At 31.0% G+C, this 17177-nt stretch overlaps 1 protein-coding gene across 5 annotated transcripts in view; it reads left to right on the forward strand.

Moving 5' to 3' along the window:
- The window catches only part of LOC118180007 (protein FAM13A-like), a 123537-nt gene that overhangs the window by 62839 nt on the left and 43521 nt on the right, over window positions 1–17177 (forward strand). For 4 of the 5 annotated variants that reach the window (XM_085813316.1, XM_085813317.1, XM_085813315.1 and 1 more), the window contains exons 2-8: window positions 999–1382; window positions 6062–6162; window positions 6309–6498; window positions 6840–7049; window positions 7831–8014; window positions 8784–8952; window positions 16101–16240. In XM_085813316.1, the coding sequence (XP_085669442.1) occupies window positions 6112–6162; window positions 6309–6498; window positions 6840–7049; window positions 7831–8014; window positions 8784–8952; window positions 16101–16240 (944 nt within the window). In that variant the 5' untranslated portion in view covers window positions 999–1382; window positions 6062–6111. The remainder of the gene's footprint in view (window positions 1–998; window positions 1383–6061; window positions 6163–6308; window positions 6499–6839; window positions 7050–7830; window positions 8015–8783; window positions 8953–16100; window positions 16241–17177) is intronic. The other variant, XM_085813318.1, reaches the window with a different exon arrangement.

Consider the following 17177-nt stretch of genomic DNA (forward strand, 5'->3'; position numbering starts at 1 on the left):
AAAGTTAGGACTTACTGTTAATAGTTATCTGATACATTCAAGTGGTTTAATTCGGTTGCATAAAATAAATATTCAATAAATTGTATACAGCAGATGACTAAATTATAAATGGATCTAGTTTTTCACTGAATGTTTTTTTTTAATTTTTAGCCTTTAATAAGGAAAGTGTATTACAATAGCGAAAAAAAATTTATTGCATTAATGAAAATTAAAATTGTGTAAACACTCTCACCCTTGATGATTTTCAATATAATTTTTCTTACTAAATTTGAATTGGTCTGAATTGTATTAATCCGCTGTAGTAAAACTTAATGTTCAATCAATTAATATTTGTATTTAATTTTCTTTTACATCAATTTATGGTACATTACTAAGTGGTAGTTACATGCATTAAATAGATTTTCATTATATATAAAAGTTCTATGTATAAAAGCATTCTTTTCCACCTCAGAATTATTTCAGTATAAGAAAATTACAAAACAAAGTTAACATAAAATTTAGACAACAGAATCATATTACAAATAAATTCAATAATCTAAACTGTGTATTATAAAATAAATTTAAGTCCCTTAAGAAACAATGGTGTCACTGCACAGGTGAAAATTTCCACTAACTCCTGCTTTTTCACGAAGTTTTTCAAGGCTTGCAGTATTGCCTTACAAAACATGTACAAAGGAACTTGAACAATGTGATTAAGTTCAAACTTATGTTTAAAGAAATAATAATAATAAAAAAATTTTTTTTGTCAGTTCTTCCCCCTTTCTTACCTATTTTGAAGACTGATGATCTGATCTTGTCAAATGTTATTTTTTCTCTCAATAGAACCTAGTAAATCTGGAACTTGATTTATCTACCTATGGTAAATCGAAAGTGTACTGTAAATAAAAATGTCAGCATGTTACATATTATGTTTGATAATTTTATTACTAGTGTGTAGTATTTGCTGTATGTTAATTTAGTATCCACAGAATATTTATTTATTTATTTTTGTATTTCAGGTTTTTATTTTGCCTTTGATTGTGTGGAAGGGGGAGGTGTAGGAGGCAGCTAAATTTCAAGTTGCCTTCCTTGGTTGTGGCAGTTGGCCACAGCTGAAAGTGAGAGTCGCACCACAGTAGCGAATGCTATCATTGCGGCTGGTGTCTTGTCGATTTCTGAAGCAACCATAGAAACTGTTTCACTATGTTTGTTGACCATGATCACTCTGTCACCTCTACGGACTAGGATCTGGTTTATAATCATCAGATCTCTCTTTAATTAACCTTCCCAACAGACTTGGTTTGTGTCAAGTCAAGAGTCCTCTGTATTAATTTCTACTTAATTGTTAATAGTGGTCTCGTATTTTGTTGTACGTTATTGCTTAAGTAGATTAGTAGTCTTTGGTAGGTTTCATGTTTTTTTTTTAATATTTTAGGTTAATAGTTAATATTTTTTTGTACCTTTATTATTGATATTTAAGAAGTTCTATTATATAAACTAGCAGTGGTGGCTGGAAAATATTTGTAAACTCAAGCATTTGTAACAAATATTTTCTATCTTCACATCTGGACATGATTGCATAATTAACTGTAGGCTGAAACATAACTGTGAAATCATTGCATGCATGTGTGATTCATGCAGTATTGCTGTAAGAAAAAAAAAAAAAAAAGTTGAATTTTAAAGCTATAAATTGGTAACTGAATATTGACTGTTATAAGCTGAGGGAAATACGTAAATTTTTATATAGAGAATTCAAAATTATAGAATAAATAAATTGTTATTAGCTTAGCTTTGAAATATTTTTATCAATTTATTACCATTTAGGTTTTAACTCTTTGGAATAATAATAGTTAAAACCTAAATGCTAATAAAGTGATAAAAATATTTCAAAGCTAAGTTTCTTTACTTACATCTCTAAAATTTCTGTTATTTTTTTTAAAAATAAGTACTCGTATTTTTGGTGAGAAATGGGAATTCAACTTAGAGAAAAATTTTTTAGTACGTATAGGTAATGCATTCAGTGTCTGCTGTACATAGTTTATGTATTATACATGTTTAAAAGCAATTTAGTATGATTATATATTTATTATTTTAATGCAGTTTTGTGAAAATTTATTTCAATGATATCTAGGAAATATCTGAAATTTATTTTAAGCAGACACTTTTTGGTGGCTTCAGTTCAACAATTGTTGCTGATGATGTGTCAAATCCATAATTATGGTTGATATGATGTTGGATATTAACTCTAATATAAATATTTACCAATGAAAAACCAAGAAAATTTCCACCAGCTGAAAAAAATTACTTAATGCACATGAAATGTACACTATGTGCATGTGTATGATAGATATTGAATGACTTGCTTATATGTATTGGTAACTCTTATTTTTCACATAGGCTGAAATGCACCAACTCTAGTTTCTTGCTAATGCTACTACAATGTAAAAATACCATTATTAGTTAGATTTTTACAGATATTCTTAATATATATATATGGGTACCCAAGTGAAAGTTTAATTAATGTTGGGTACTCAAGTGAAAGTGCGGCTGTGGTTCTAGTGGTGTGTTAAACTGCAGTAGAGGGCAGTATATGTCAGCAATGTCACAGAGTGAAACAGAAGGGACAAAAATGACAGTGTTGTTTTGTGTTTGTAACTGACTGAGCATGGAGTAATCCATTATTTGAGCTGGAAATGTTAACAATAGAATGAAGAATGTTATAGAGACATTAGGATTTTTTGGAAGCAGGAAGAAGTTAAAAATTAGCAATGCCTTCACCCAGAATTGAACCATGGACCTCTGCAATACGTGCCCAGCGTGCTGACCACTACACTTTTAAAGTGCAACTTGGGTTTTAGGGGATCCAGTTGCCAAATCCTTGGGTGTGGAGAATCATCATCCACCACCCTTTTAGTTCGGATGCCACTATAGAGGCGTTAGGATTTTTTAGAAGCAGGAAGAAGTTAAAAATGAGCGACACCTTTGCCGGGAATCGAACCACGGACCACTGGAATACGCGCCCAGCGTGCTGACCATTACTCTAAGAAGGCGGGAGAAATACCTTAAAATATGATGCATGTATATTATTTAATGTAGTTTTCTGATTATGCAGCAATTTTAGATGTATGGGTGAATGCAGCTCACATGCCATAACCAGTTCAAAGACTCTTAAGTAATCACTAACATGCTTTTGTTGTGGACTGACTCCCTGTTAAGGAGTTTTGTAGAATTATATACATCTTTGACTGATAAGATTGGTTGTTTATGCAGATATAATTTCACACTCGTGTATCACTTTTCAGTTTGCAAATATGCATGGGTTTGAATTATAATAAACCATTGCAGAAATTTGTCATAGTCCCAATTTCATTTCGGACGCACCAAAAAGGAGTATTCAAAATGAAACGAAATTTTATATACATAATGACTACTTTGATGTAAGTAAATGATAAGAAAATCAAAGTAAAAGGATAATTTATTTCAGAGAAAAAGGCAAAAGAACAGAGTTAATACTCTGTTGGCCCCCTCTAGCGCGAATGCACGATGCGATACGATCGGGCATTGAGTCATACAAGTTCTGTATGATGTCATGAGACATTTCGTTCCATATTTGCTGTAACTTTGCCTCTAGTTCGTTCAAACTCGTGGAATGCCCAACTCGTTGTCCCAAATGATTCCAGATATGCTCGATTGGAGAAAAATCTGGGAATCGGGCAGGCCAAGGAAGGGTAGTAACAGTGCGGAGCCAGTCCTGTGACACCCTTGCCATATGAGGCCAAGCATTGTCTTGTTGAAAAATGGCTCCTGGGAGCCGTTGCATGAGTGGCGACACATGTGGTTACAGGATTTCATGAACATACCGCTGGGCTGTCATGGTACCACGGAACAATACTAGGAGTGACCATGTATTGTAGGCGATGGCACCCCATATCATCACAGCAACTGTGGGAGCAATGTGTCGCTGTACAGCAAAGGCAGGATTGAGGCGTTCACCATGGGCTTTCCACACACGAACACGATTGTCATCACTGCCAAGATTGAATCTGGATTCGTCGCTAAGGGCGACCTGGTTCCATTCTGCTGCAGTCCAGTTTTCTCGTGCTCAACACCACTCCAAATGGAGGCGTCGATGGGTGCGCATCAAGGGCAGCACACATAATGTGCACCGAGATACCAACTGTCCTTCAGCCAGGCGCCTTCATATGATTCGAGAAAACACAAGGGCCCTTAGTGAAGGTGCTACCTGTGCCTGGATGGCGGCGGATGAAGCAGTTGGCTGTATGTGTGCATTTCTTACGATGTAGCGGCCTTCTCGATGACTGCTCTGTCGAGGGCGTCCTGAGCCTGGTCTTCATGTACATGACATCTCTCGGGTCCACTGGTCCCAACACCTCCTCACAACACAATCAGAGCGGCCTAATTAACGAGCTACTCGCCTAGCTGACCACCCAGCCTCCATCATCCCGACGATTCACCCCCTCTCAAACTGCGACAACTGCTCATATTGTCTTCAAACACGGCGTAATGGCATGTCTACCTCAGCTCTTCCTTTGTAAATGATTCAGCACACTCAAACAAGCTTTGGTTACCTGTTTTATACTCCACAGAGTACGACGTTCAATGCCCTCTACCGGCTATACGTAATGCACAATCACACTGCATTTCTAATCATTTGCATATCTCCCCGACATGTACCTACATTGCAAGTTTCGTTACAATCTCGCAATTATTTCTTGGTGTGCTAATTTTTTTGTCCATGAGTGTATTTGGTGTGTTCATTGCAGTTATCTATAATAGGTTATTGCATCTTAAAATTGGAATGGATTTTAAATTTAGTGTTTTAGGTATTTTGTTATTAATGGTAAGGTAGGCAAGAAAGTTTATCTTCGAATTTAATAACAATAAACAAGCCGAATGCTTCTGTTATTCATATTCAAATTCAAAAAAAATTTTTTTGAGTGGTGAGCAAGCAGAATGATTTTTCTTATTCAAAAGAAAAACTTTTGATCAGTAATTAAATTGCAAGTTAGTTATATTTCAGTGTATATACTATGTATTAATCATTATGCATATTTATAGAAGCTGGAGTTCTGAGCCAGGACACCCTTCCCCCCAACCCCTCCCAAACTTGCAGAATATGTAATTCATATTGTTTTACTTTGCATAAATATGTGATTTAAATTACTGACTTGTTTTCTAACATATGCAAACTTTCCATATCTTTTGCGTCATAATATCAGAATGTTAAACTTTGATTTCTTTCAAGGAAACTTGACATTTTAAAAGTAAAGCTGAGAATACAGTAAGCTGTCTTGTAGAAATCATCTAAAAAAATTATCAATACTTTTCAAAATATATAAACAGATATTGAACATAGGTCTACAAACTTTGCTCACTCAAAGAGCTCCTAACACTTCGTGGAATCCATGAAATGATAATTTTCTTTATTGCTAAATTGTAATTGTCTAAAACTATTTTTTTTCCTAATCTCTACCATCATCAGAAAAACAAATGTTAGAGAAGCATATAAAATTTTAAATACATTTGGTGTTATCTGCACATTATTGGGGGGAAAATTATTTCATCACATTTTATTTATAAAACTAGAATAACTTCCTATTTTAGTTATTAGAAACAACATAAAATATTAATTATTTTAGATGAATTGTTTCACAGTCTGCTATTATTAAATTTTTCTTTCGAATCTTGATTTTAACCTTCACATTAACCTAGGAAAATAAAAAAAAAATACTTGGAACCCTAAGGTTCATTAAAATACAGGCTGAATATTTGCTTTAAAAGAACTATTTCCACACAAAATCTAAAATCATCTGGGAAGTGTGAGCAGTCTTAAAGAGAATTAATTGTGTTTAATTTTTATTATTGATTTGTCGATTGTATGTAGTTATTTCTGTTCTGATAGATATTTTAATAGTATTGTTCAGTTTTTAGAATTATAAAATAAATGTGGTATGAAATATGTATATTTTTAATGATATTTTTATTTTATGTAGTTCAAAGCTCACAAGTAATAACATTTTTAATAGTTATATTATATGTTAAAATGAAAATCCTTTTTTAGGTCTAGAATTTTGTTTTGAAAGATCTGTTTTGCAGAGGACATTATAGAGCATGAGAGCACCACTGTGTTCTGATGCAACAGATTTATGCCCTGATGATCAGGTATAATCTGTAAATGTATTTTAATTTAATGTAGGTAATTGGAATTTGTCCCTTTTGTTAGTTTTCTTTTATTAAATGCATGGAATATTTGTATCTAAAAAAGTGATATTGGAATTTATATCATCTCCTTTTGTTCACATTTAAAGGGTTTAATTGTCTCTGAGAACGAGAGCCAGAGTGAGATTCACGCAATTGAGAAATCTCTCGAAAAAAGTCATACCAGCAAGACATCCGTGTTTGGAATTTGTCTTGATAATCTCATGGGAACTACTCCGCAAGTTGCTCCCCAGATCCCTTTCATACTGTCTCGTCTCTGCCGTTATATTGAAGAACATGGTAATTTACTTATTTTGTGTTGATGCAAGTATTTGATATTTTGATGCTACTGTATTTTTAGTAAAATTTTTTTTCTATTGATGACAAATAAATATCAGTGTCAGTTGTTCCTCCAATTATAAAGTATTTTCTTACAATATATATATATATATATATATATATATATATATATATTTTAATTTTCAATTTAGATATTTTTGGATCACTTTATACTTGCTTCATTTATTCTTAATGTGTGAATAAGTACTTTATTAAATGCATTGTTGAAAGCAGTTTTCATTTTTCATTAATTAATAAGTGAAATTGCATTGAAGTCCTAAGAAAAATTTCCCCCCCTCTAGGTTTACAACAAAAGCATCTCTTTTTAGAGGGAGAAGAGAAAGATATAGTAGAGTCTTTAAAAATTGAATTTATAGAATCTGGAGATGCACCTTTAGAAACTGTAGGTAATGTTGCTTCTGTTGCAAAGCTGCTCATCATTTTCTTTGAGGATTTGCCTGAACCTTTGATTCCAGTATCGGCTCAGCCTGATTTTGTGAAAGATATGGAAAGTATGTATTTCCCTAGTGTGCATTAATTATTATAGCTCTAACTGACCACTTAATTTTTATTCTTTGAAATATTCAGCAACATTTTATGATGGTTATTATATGATATTTTACGATGCTTATTATAAACTTAAATAAGATTTTTTAATGTTAAATTATGCGGCATTTAATTTTTTTTGGCTTGGTAGATTCAATGAAAATTTTGCCAAGAATTTCTTTCTTTAAAATCAGCCGAGCTTTAAATTGCAATTTCTTTTTTCGGTTGGTACAGTGAATGAAACTATGAAGATATATTAGAATATTTATAGTGCAATCAGGTGCCTGGTTAACCTTTTGATAGTCATCAACGAGTTCAGCTCGCATTCCAGTTTTGCAACACTGTAACCACATGAACACATTTCGCATTGCAAGTTGCAACTGACAGATAATCACCCATACATAGGAAGAAAGAGTTGCTTAATCTTTGTAACTGCCAAAGGGTTAAGCTGTACTCTGTTTTAAATTTCTATTCTTAAATGTGTTCATAGTAATTTGCATTATAAAACATTATTTAATCTTTTTATTTATATTAAAAAAATATTGCTTGGACGATATCTTTTGGGTTTTCAAAGTCAACTTAGATATTTGTATATATTTTTGAAGTATTGTAAGTATGAGATTTAAACATGTGATTTTCTATGTTGAATTGAATTCCAAAAAGGAAACATTTAATCTCTCTTTCTCTCTTTATATATACACACACACACAGTTTTCATTTGAATTTTTATTATTTGTTAATTTGCAGATCTTTCTCTAAGCTCTCCAGATTGTGTATCAAAATTAAAGCAAAACGTCAGTAAGCTCCCTGAATCTGCTTACCATGTTTTAAAGTATTTATCTCGTTTCCTGCTACGTGTAGCTTGCAATAAAAAATACAATGGTATGAGCTGTGATGACTTGGGAATCATATTTGGTCCTCTTTTGTTCAGGTATGTAGTATATTAATATATTTTTTGCATGCATATATGTAATTAAAGATAGCATTGACAGATAAGTGTGGTTTACGTATTTGTGTACTTTGGTATTAAAATTGTTCAGCTTTCATTTGTTTTGAGTCTTTATGATTGAATGAAAAGCATTTATTTTCACTATGTCTTCTTGCTTATCACATTTTTCCATGCATTTTTTGTTATTTTTTGTACATTTCTTACATACTGGTGTATTTCATTGCAACACTCATTCAAATGCACTTTTAAAATAAATTTATTATGTTGAAATAATTTCAAGATTTCTACAATAATCAAGATGTTATCTTTGTATTATTACATTCGTTGTTGCAATATTTTATTATTCTATGTGAAACTAGAAATTTGGTATATTTTTATTTGAATACTTCATCTACCCAATTCACACTGATTATCATTATCCTCAGTTTCAAAATTTTGTTACCTACCTTTAAACAAGTTTGAAAATTATTTGTGAACAGCAAAACATATCAAACTGTTTGGCTAGACTATCTGATATTTGATATGTGTGTGAATTGCGTTTATGCATAAGTTTTTTAAATATATCTAGGTCTAGTAGCATTTTGTCATAAAAGGTAATACAGCTTATGCTACTTATATGTGCTTTTGTATTAGAAGTTTATATTAAAATAAATAAGCTTATCATTTAAGTATTATTTGACTTTAGAGATGAGTTATTTTATATTTAAAATGTGTTTTCTTATAAAAAAAATATTTTTTAATGCAATTTCAGGCCATCATCAAAAGATCCTCTGGTCCTTATCAGGGTGAAAAATGTTGTAAACTATCTTGTACGAGACTACCATGCAATATTTGAAGATGATACTAAAACAGTGATTCTGAATGAGACTAGAAGCTTGAAAGCCCCCTGTGTGATTTCTGATAAAAAGCATCGGAAGCAGGTGAGAAAAGTCATTTATAAAAGAATTTCAATTTCATAAATGATCATTTTTGTCAGAATTATGTCAATGAATGTATGTTTAGATGTGTAATAATTAAAACCAGTGTAAATTGGGTCATTGTTTAAAAGAAAAAGATTTAAAAAAGAAAAAAATTATTTTTTTCTAATGCATAGTATTTTATTTTGTAGCAGTGCAGCTCTTTTGATAGAAGTATGTTATCAAAATTTTAGCTGTTCCTCTGGAATTGATAACCTTTAGTATCATGTATAGTAATGACAGAGAAGTAGCTATATGTACCTAATTTCACAGTTCTCTTTTTTATAAGTTTTTGAACATGCTAGCTCATTTTATGAATGCTTATTCAGCAGCTGTAATATTTCTTAAAAAAAAACTGGGCAACAACTAGAGCTATAGGGTTACTTTTTGAGAGGAATTTTTAAACAAACTCCATAATTTTATATATATTTAGACATTTGTCTAAGTCCATATTGTACGACCCATTACTTTTTCAAGGAATTAGTCTGAGTAGAATGTTTACTGTGATTGCCTGTGAGGGAAGTCTCTTAGAAGGCAGATCTGTTCATTTGTTGACGAATAAAAGCTAAGAATTCTTTTAGGAAATTAAAGATGTAAATCTTGTCATGTTGATAAAAATTTCTTCGAAGCATATCATGACTGATTTAAGTCCTTGAGCTTTTTGAATAAAAAAAAAATTCGTTTTTTCCCAGCTGAAACCTTGCGTTGGAACATTAAAACTAATTTTGAGTTTCAGAATCAGATACACAGGGTTCATACGGTCCTTAAGAGTCCTTAAGTTTTTTGGAATCGATTTTTGGTCCTTAAAAGCCTTAATTTTGGCCAAAATCAGCAGAAGGTCCTTAATTTTAATCATGTGAAATTTCTGTCTGTTTTTACGACTGCCATTTTGAGTGTGAATTAGCAGTTTGGAGGTATATTTTTGGCGATCTAATATAAATGGTGGGATACTCGAGTTTCTGAGCAAGAAGTGAAACAAGTATTTCGAAATTATTTCACTTTTTCTAATGAAAAGCTCTTAAGCAATTTTTCGCTTTTGGGAATGTGAATTCTTTTATTGAACGGATCTAAGTTTGGCGACTTATCAACATTTTGGCGATTCTTAAGATCAGTTTCTATAGAAAATTTTAAATTCCAAGAGCTGGAATTTTTTGACGATTTTTTTTAAACATTCTAACATTGATAAATTTCGTTAAAATAATGGTATTATATTGAAATTATATTTAAAAAGTAACATATTAATTTAAAAATATGTTTTCAATTTTTTTCATAACAGTTTTCTCATGTAATTGTCTCGGAATATTCCGAATTCTCAGAATATGCATCAGTTTTCTCTATAAAATTAATTAATTTCACACTTTTTTTGTCTGATTTTTTTTCAAAATATTTCTGGCTGTTTACTGTTACAAAACTGGTAGGGGTATTTTTTCTTCGGGACGTTAGACATTGCAACTTGGAAAGTTTAGAAAGATTTGAAGGCGAGAATTATAGACCCACGATTCCATAAGATTTTAGAAAAATGTGACAAAATGAAAAATGTCACTATGGTATTAACACGTAATGGATGTATTTTACAGAACGTTTGCAATGAATTTTTTACTTTTTGGATAGCATCTGGAAGAACAACGAAAACATAATACTTGAATGTTTTACTTCTGATAGTAGGATCTTTTTCATAACATGCTTATCTTCCCTTTATTTTCTCTACTTTTCACTAGACACAAGTATGGAAAATATTAAAAATGGTTCTAATCTTATCACATGGACAGGCATTATAGAAAGGAATTTTTTGATTAATAAAGAAATTAAACTGGCAGTTTAAAAATTCATCTAATATGTCTTAATGCATATACACAGAGAGGTTTAACACGTGGAATATTAAACCTCTATGTGTAGATCCTAAATTTTGCTGACTAGTGCCTTTCTAAATTCTGCTTCCAGCACCTGCTCTAAATTGTAAAAGTTTTGCCATTTCTACATTTTGTTGCTGAGTGTGTCACTAAATTCTAAAAATTCTGCCACACCCAGCTCTGTAACCGGCTCTTACCATATAACCGGCTCATGTCTCTGTAACCGGCTCATGTCTTTCGGGAGTTTTTGGATTATTTAACTTTTACCAGATCTAGTAAACCCTCATAGGTACATTGTGGAGAGGTTGACTAGGAGATAAAGCACACAGAAACTAATGAGAACATTGGTTTGCATATTGAGAGAAATTTCTAATTCTTAGTAAAGATGCTTAAAGAGAAGGAAATCGATATAAATTAGCCAAAATGTCTGGCCAGGCTTCAAATTAAAAAGAAGCATAAATATTTTGTTGAGTGTTGTTGCTATAAAACATAAATGTTTTGTAGCTTTTAATGTATAATTATCCTAATATCGTTGAAGAATCAATGACATAAATTGCATTTATTTTAAAGTGTGAAATTTTATTAGATTGTGATTTTAATAGGTACTTTTAACAGTATTATTAAAAAATAGGTAAAATTTAATAGTGGTCATGTAAATCCATAATGATTAAGGTTATCTAACTAATTTAATTTATAATTAACTGCTTACCCTTAAAAATTATCTGTGCATATTAAAGTGAGTTATTGCCTTTCATTATTTCTTAGCATGGTGCAAGGTAAAACACAAAAATGTAAAAATTCATCTAAAACTTATTCTTCGTATCTAGTGAGATCTAAAATAATACAAAGCAGCTTAGTGTCACCTCTGGTGCTTTAGTGGCTTATTGGAACCTTAAAGTATATTAACTGAATTACATGCTCTGGAACTCTACACGGAGCTACGACACCTTAAAGTATATTAACTGGGTTTTAATCCCTGGAACTCTACACGGAGCTATGACGCTAACTTCAACAGACAGAGCCCAACTAACTTTAAAAACTAGCTAACCATGCCCACCTGAGGCCTTTCACTTTTGTTCTGGTCTGCAGGTCTGTCTTTAGGCAAGGAACAGCGGTGACAACAGCCAGTCTTTTGTTATAAATCATTCTTATTATGATTTTACTTCTCATTTTAACCTATGACCTTGACATAAAATTTACCTGGCTATTCACTAAACCTCTAGATTGAGCAAGTAATGAGACATTAAAAAAAAAAAAAAAAAAATTCAACATGAAACATAACTAAACATAACTATTAGTAAAACATAAATAAAATGTCACTTATCTTCTTTCAAATATACTGAACTATTATAAGTGTAAAATATTTAATGCTGTTTGATAAATTTCATAAAGTATATTTTATACTCAAACTTACTAATAATTATGTTAATTAAGTTATGTTTAATAATAATGCATCCTACGTAGGGATCTATTTTATTTTTTGGATGGTATTACAAAAGTGAAGTTCAGGCAAAAATAGTATTTTTAATTGAACTTATTAATTTGCTATTTGCTCATATTTCCTTAATTTTTTCATTAATGGTCTTTAAAAGTCCTTAAAAGTACTTAATTTCCATGTGCAGAAATGTGTACGAACCCTGGATACAAGAATTTCATATTTAGGAAGTTTACGATAATTATTTATATGTTTCATTAACATTTACATTTTGATGTAGGCAATTCTCAGAAATTCGTATAAAATTAAACCCAGTGTTGCACAGCTCAGAAGTACTAATTTAGTAAAGTTAGTGAAGTGTTGGCCACTGCATTAATAAATGCTAGTTCCATATATATATCTAAAATTAGAAAACAAATATTTCTTTTTGATTAACTAATTTAGATAAAGTACATAATGGCTCTACACCCAAGTTCCATATCAGTTTTGACTGAAGGCCTTCCAAATTATATAGATTTTAGGCTAATCCATCTTTTTTACTTCCTTGTACGAAGTAAAAAGGAAGTATTGTAATCGCGAAAAGCTTCAGGCAGGAGATTTCAACGAAAATATCCCCTTTGACCGCTTTCGAATGCAATTTAACGATGTTTTCGCGTGATATCTGTACGTAAGGACAGAATAAAAGACTCTTTTCAAAAAAAAAAAAAAAAAAAAAAACTGAAAAACTGCTTTAAAATGAATTTTGAAGAGAAATTTTCGTGGCGTGTGTATGAACGTATGTACGTACGTGCGTACGTACGTATCTTGCATAACTCAAAAACGAGTAGCCTCAGAACGTTTAACGTTAACAAAATTTTTTATACTATAACATGTAGATGTGCACCTCGTATTTTGGTTTCAATCGACTGCGCCAAACGTATATAAATATATTTATAAATATATCCACTCTGTTACCCGGCTCAGTGATCTCAGTTTCTTTACTCTTATATGTTTGCAAATTGTACATTTTTTGCTTTAAAAATGATTGAATTATGTTGTTTTTATCTTCCAGTTAAGGGTTTTATGCCTTTAGTAAATCTGTGTGCAATATTTTTAGAATTATCAACAATTTTAAAATTGTTTAAGTGCCGCTAAGCCTATTTTAATGGCGGCCATTGATGTTTACATTTGAAACAAGAGACTAGTGGATTTGTTGCTAATCTAGAGAAACTTAACTTCGCAACAACAAAGATAACACATTCATTTATTATTGCCAATTAAATCACGCTTAATCCTTTCTTGAATTTTTTCAAGGAAATAAACGTTTAAGATTTACTTCGTAATTTTTAATACAGATATGTTGAGTTTTTATGTATTTTTGCCTTGTCGTGAAGTGAGAACTGAATTAATTGAATGAGAAATACTCAATTGTCTGTGAAAAACTGTTTCTTTTTTTTTTTTGTTTGCTTAATTTCTTTTATACGTAGTTCTAGCTTTATTATAGTATTTGAATGATATAAATTTTATGCATTCAGGAAGTTATACAGTCAAAAGTCGTTAATCCGGACTCGTCGGAACTTCGGCGATTCCGGATTATCGATTTTTCTGGATTATAGATCATCAGTTTAAATCTCGTAAGATGGCATGCAGAAATTCTAAAATTAAAAATATGAAACCGTAATTTATGAAATAAAGAACAATTATGATCTAAAGGGTATCAAAATTTACAAAAAAAAAAAAAAAAAAAAAAAAAAAAAAAAAAGCAGCTTAATATTTTTGTTTACTTTATTAAACATTTCTTTCAATGTAAGTTGTTTAAGTTGCTTCGTTTTAAAAAGTCAAAAGTCTTTAATTCTATAAACAGACATAATTTCTTGTTCAGTTACAAAGTTCCCCTGTTCAAGCTCCGTTAATTGCTGTGCCGAGAATACCGACTAACTTGTCAATCGAAATTTTTTCGTTTTCACTAACCTCTCTGTCACATTCTTCATGTCTTTATCCATTTTTTGCAGCAATTACACTTTTTGTTTGTTGGACATCGAACCATACTTTCGTTTTGTAGATCCTTTGGAAGTTCCAGCATCGGAAATTCTATTTGACATAATCGAAAGTTCAAGTTTACTTTTATAAAATTGCTCTTACAGTCTGCAAAAAATAATAAGCGGGATCCAATTCGAAGATTATGCAATGATTAACATTAACTGAAATAGATAATTAGATAATTTTAGCTTACACCGTCCGTTATACATTATCTGCGCAGGCGAAAACGTATTCTGCACTTGCGCGCACGCATATGCGCAGTAGTCAAGGTCTTACGCGCACGCGTAAAACGCCTGTGCGCATGTGCCAATGCGGCGCATGAGCAGAAAGTTTTTAGCTTTGAGGTCCGGATTATAGATCATTCCGTATTATGGGTGTCCGGATTAACGACTTTTGACTGTAATATGAATGAAATATAATACTGTTAAGTGAACCTAGCACCAGAGTGTTGCTATGGTAAACAAAGTGAATTCTAAAAATGCATTTATTCTATTGTGGTTTATGCACTGTCAGTGAAGTAGGTTTAATTCAATCTAATAAGTTTAAATAAAATGCAAGAAAAAATGCGTATAATTTAATATTCCGTACAAGGAAGTCGTGGTGTACACATCAGATTTTTTTTTTTTTTTTAAACACATGTAGAGAAAAATCCCAATAGGTGAATATAGTATTTATAAAAAAAGTATATTAACCAGTGGTTCCCAGTAATTTTTATTCCATCCTTTTCTTTTCATCATGTGTCAAATTATTTTTCCTGTTCTTAGATTTTTAATTGAAATCTTTGAATATTTCAGTTTGTAATATATTATGGTACGTACAAAGTGTGTGAATCTGAATTTAATTTATATGTATGTAATTAATAGTAATGAGCAAAAATCAAATATTCAAATGAGGGTAGATGATAATGCCATTTTTATTTTATCTTATTGAAGTTGGCAACAAATTCATTTCAAAAGATCTAATGTGTCAGCTGTTATTTAAGCTGCTTACATATTTGTATTTTGTGTATGTTTTTTCTCATTAAGATGTTCTGAAAAGAAAAATGGGTTAATTCATTAGACCATTGAAAGAAATAGATCACAACTCTCAAAAATTCAAGTATTTATTAATTATTAATTTTTATTATAATCAATAACTGTAAATAAGAAAGCATTTCTGTTGGATTTTTTGTGTTTATTTGACATTAAGCTTTTTTAAGCCTCAGTCCTGATATAATTTGCACTGTAACTGTTCTGTGGCTTTGGCCTAGTTTTTTATATGAAATCTTTTTCTCATTTATTTGCCATTAATTAAAAAAAAATTAATGCCTGGTTTAGTATTTTCAACAGTTTTAAATTATTTGTATTATTTATTTTGTTTCCCATCTGTATTAAAGCTACACTCTGGTCTCATAGAGATGTTTAAAATATGTCAGCTTTTCCTTGGTATGTAAAATTATATTAAAAAAAAAATCAGAATCCTATCATCCACTGGAAAATACTGTAATCATTAAGCTAAAGGCTAAAGCCATGGAAATTTGTTCCCTTTTGGGTTGCATTAGGAGCTCATTTCTGACATTAGCAACAACCCAGTATTTTGGGATTCTCTACAGGTGGAAGCAGTTTTCTTAGGTAATGAAAATTCTGTTCTCTGCCTGCTTTTTAGTCTTGAGAGTCCTTGGGAGCTTTGTTATAATTAGCTATCCTATCAATTATAATAATTTAACATCTAATTATAAAACTTTTAATTAAGTTTAATTTCTCTTTAAATGTTAAAGAGTAAATTATATAAATATAAAAAGTAATATCATGTGAATGAATTTTTTTTAGCTTCCTTGTCCATCTTCAGTAATGCCTGTGATGTCACTTTGCCCTTTAAGTGTTGTCATACCATCTATGGAATCGGATCTTCCAATTGCAGATGATGATAACAGAGTCAAAGATAATGTACCTGTGCTTCTTATTGAGAGGTTTGTGTTTCTGTAATGTTTTTTGTATGTATCTGAAATAATTGTTTATTACTGCATCTGCAGCTATGGAAACATTTTGAAAATGGGTTTAAATATCTAAAAAATTCTGAAATTCTCTGTTAAATATTATTATAATGATGTCTTGCACAGTGAATATAGTTTATTACTGCATCTGCAACTAAGAAAACATTTTGAAAATGGGTTTAAATATCTAAAAAATTCTGAAATTCTCTGTTAAATATTATTATAGTGGTCTTGCATAGTGAACATAGTCTGTTTTGGGGAGGCATTCACACAAACTCTCCTGATTTGTTGCATCTCTTGGTCTGCCTGTAGATTATTAAACCTTCTGGATTTTATTTTTTAGCGTTGCTTAATGCGTTTCTCAGCAATAAGTGAATTTGATTGAATTAATGAAACTTAAATTGTGGTAAATTCATTTTCCTGTACCTAGTTATTTTCAGCATCCCTTATTAAATTTTATGTGATCTGAATTGTCTTGATATTTGTAAAACTTTTTATAATCAGGTTAACCAATACTTAACCAGTTAAACAATATTTATATTTTGCTTTACATTAGAGTATGGTGCAGTTCTAAGTTGTCTACATAATAATATGTACATTTATTTTCATTGTATTAAGTATTTTGATAAGTGAAAAACTTTCCTACTCAAGAAAGTTATAAAATGAAATAGCTAAAGAACAGAAAGTTTTGAATATCTAATTAAATGTTAACATATTTTTAATTAGAATTAAAAGTAGTGCAGATACTTGGATCATGAATTATAAAGTGAATGTAAATCAATTTGGAGTTTTGAAATGGCATCGCCATGCAAGATCAAAACCTTTAAGAAACTGTGGGATTTCATGTGAGAGTCTTTTCGAGTTTTTGTATTTCAAGGCTGGCAGCTATGCATTTAGTATGTGGTTAAGCTCT

Source organism: Stegodyphus dumicola, chromosome 3, assembly GCF_044657685.1.
Source record: "Stegodyphus dumicola isolate Sdum_Otavi_A_Nest chromosome 3, ASM4465768v1".
Taxonomy (NCBI): Eukaryota; Metazoa; Arthropoda; class Arachnida; order Araneae; family Eresidae; genus Stegodyphus; species Stegodyphus dumicola.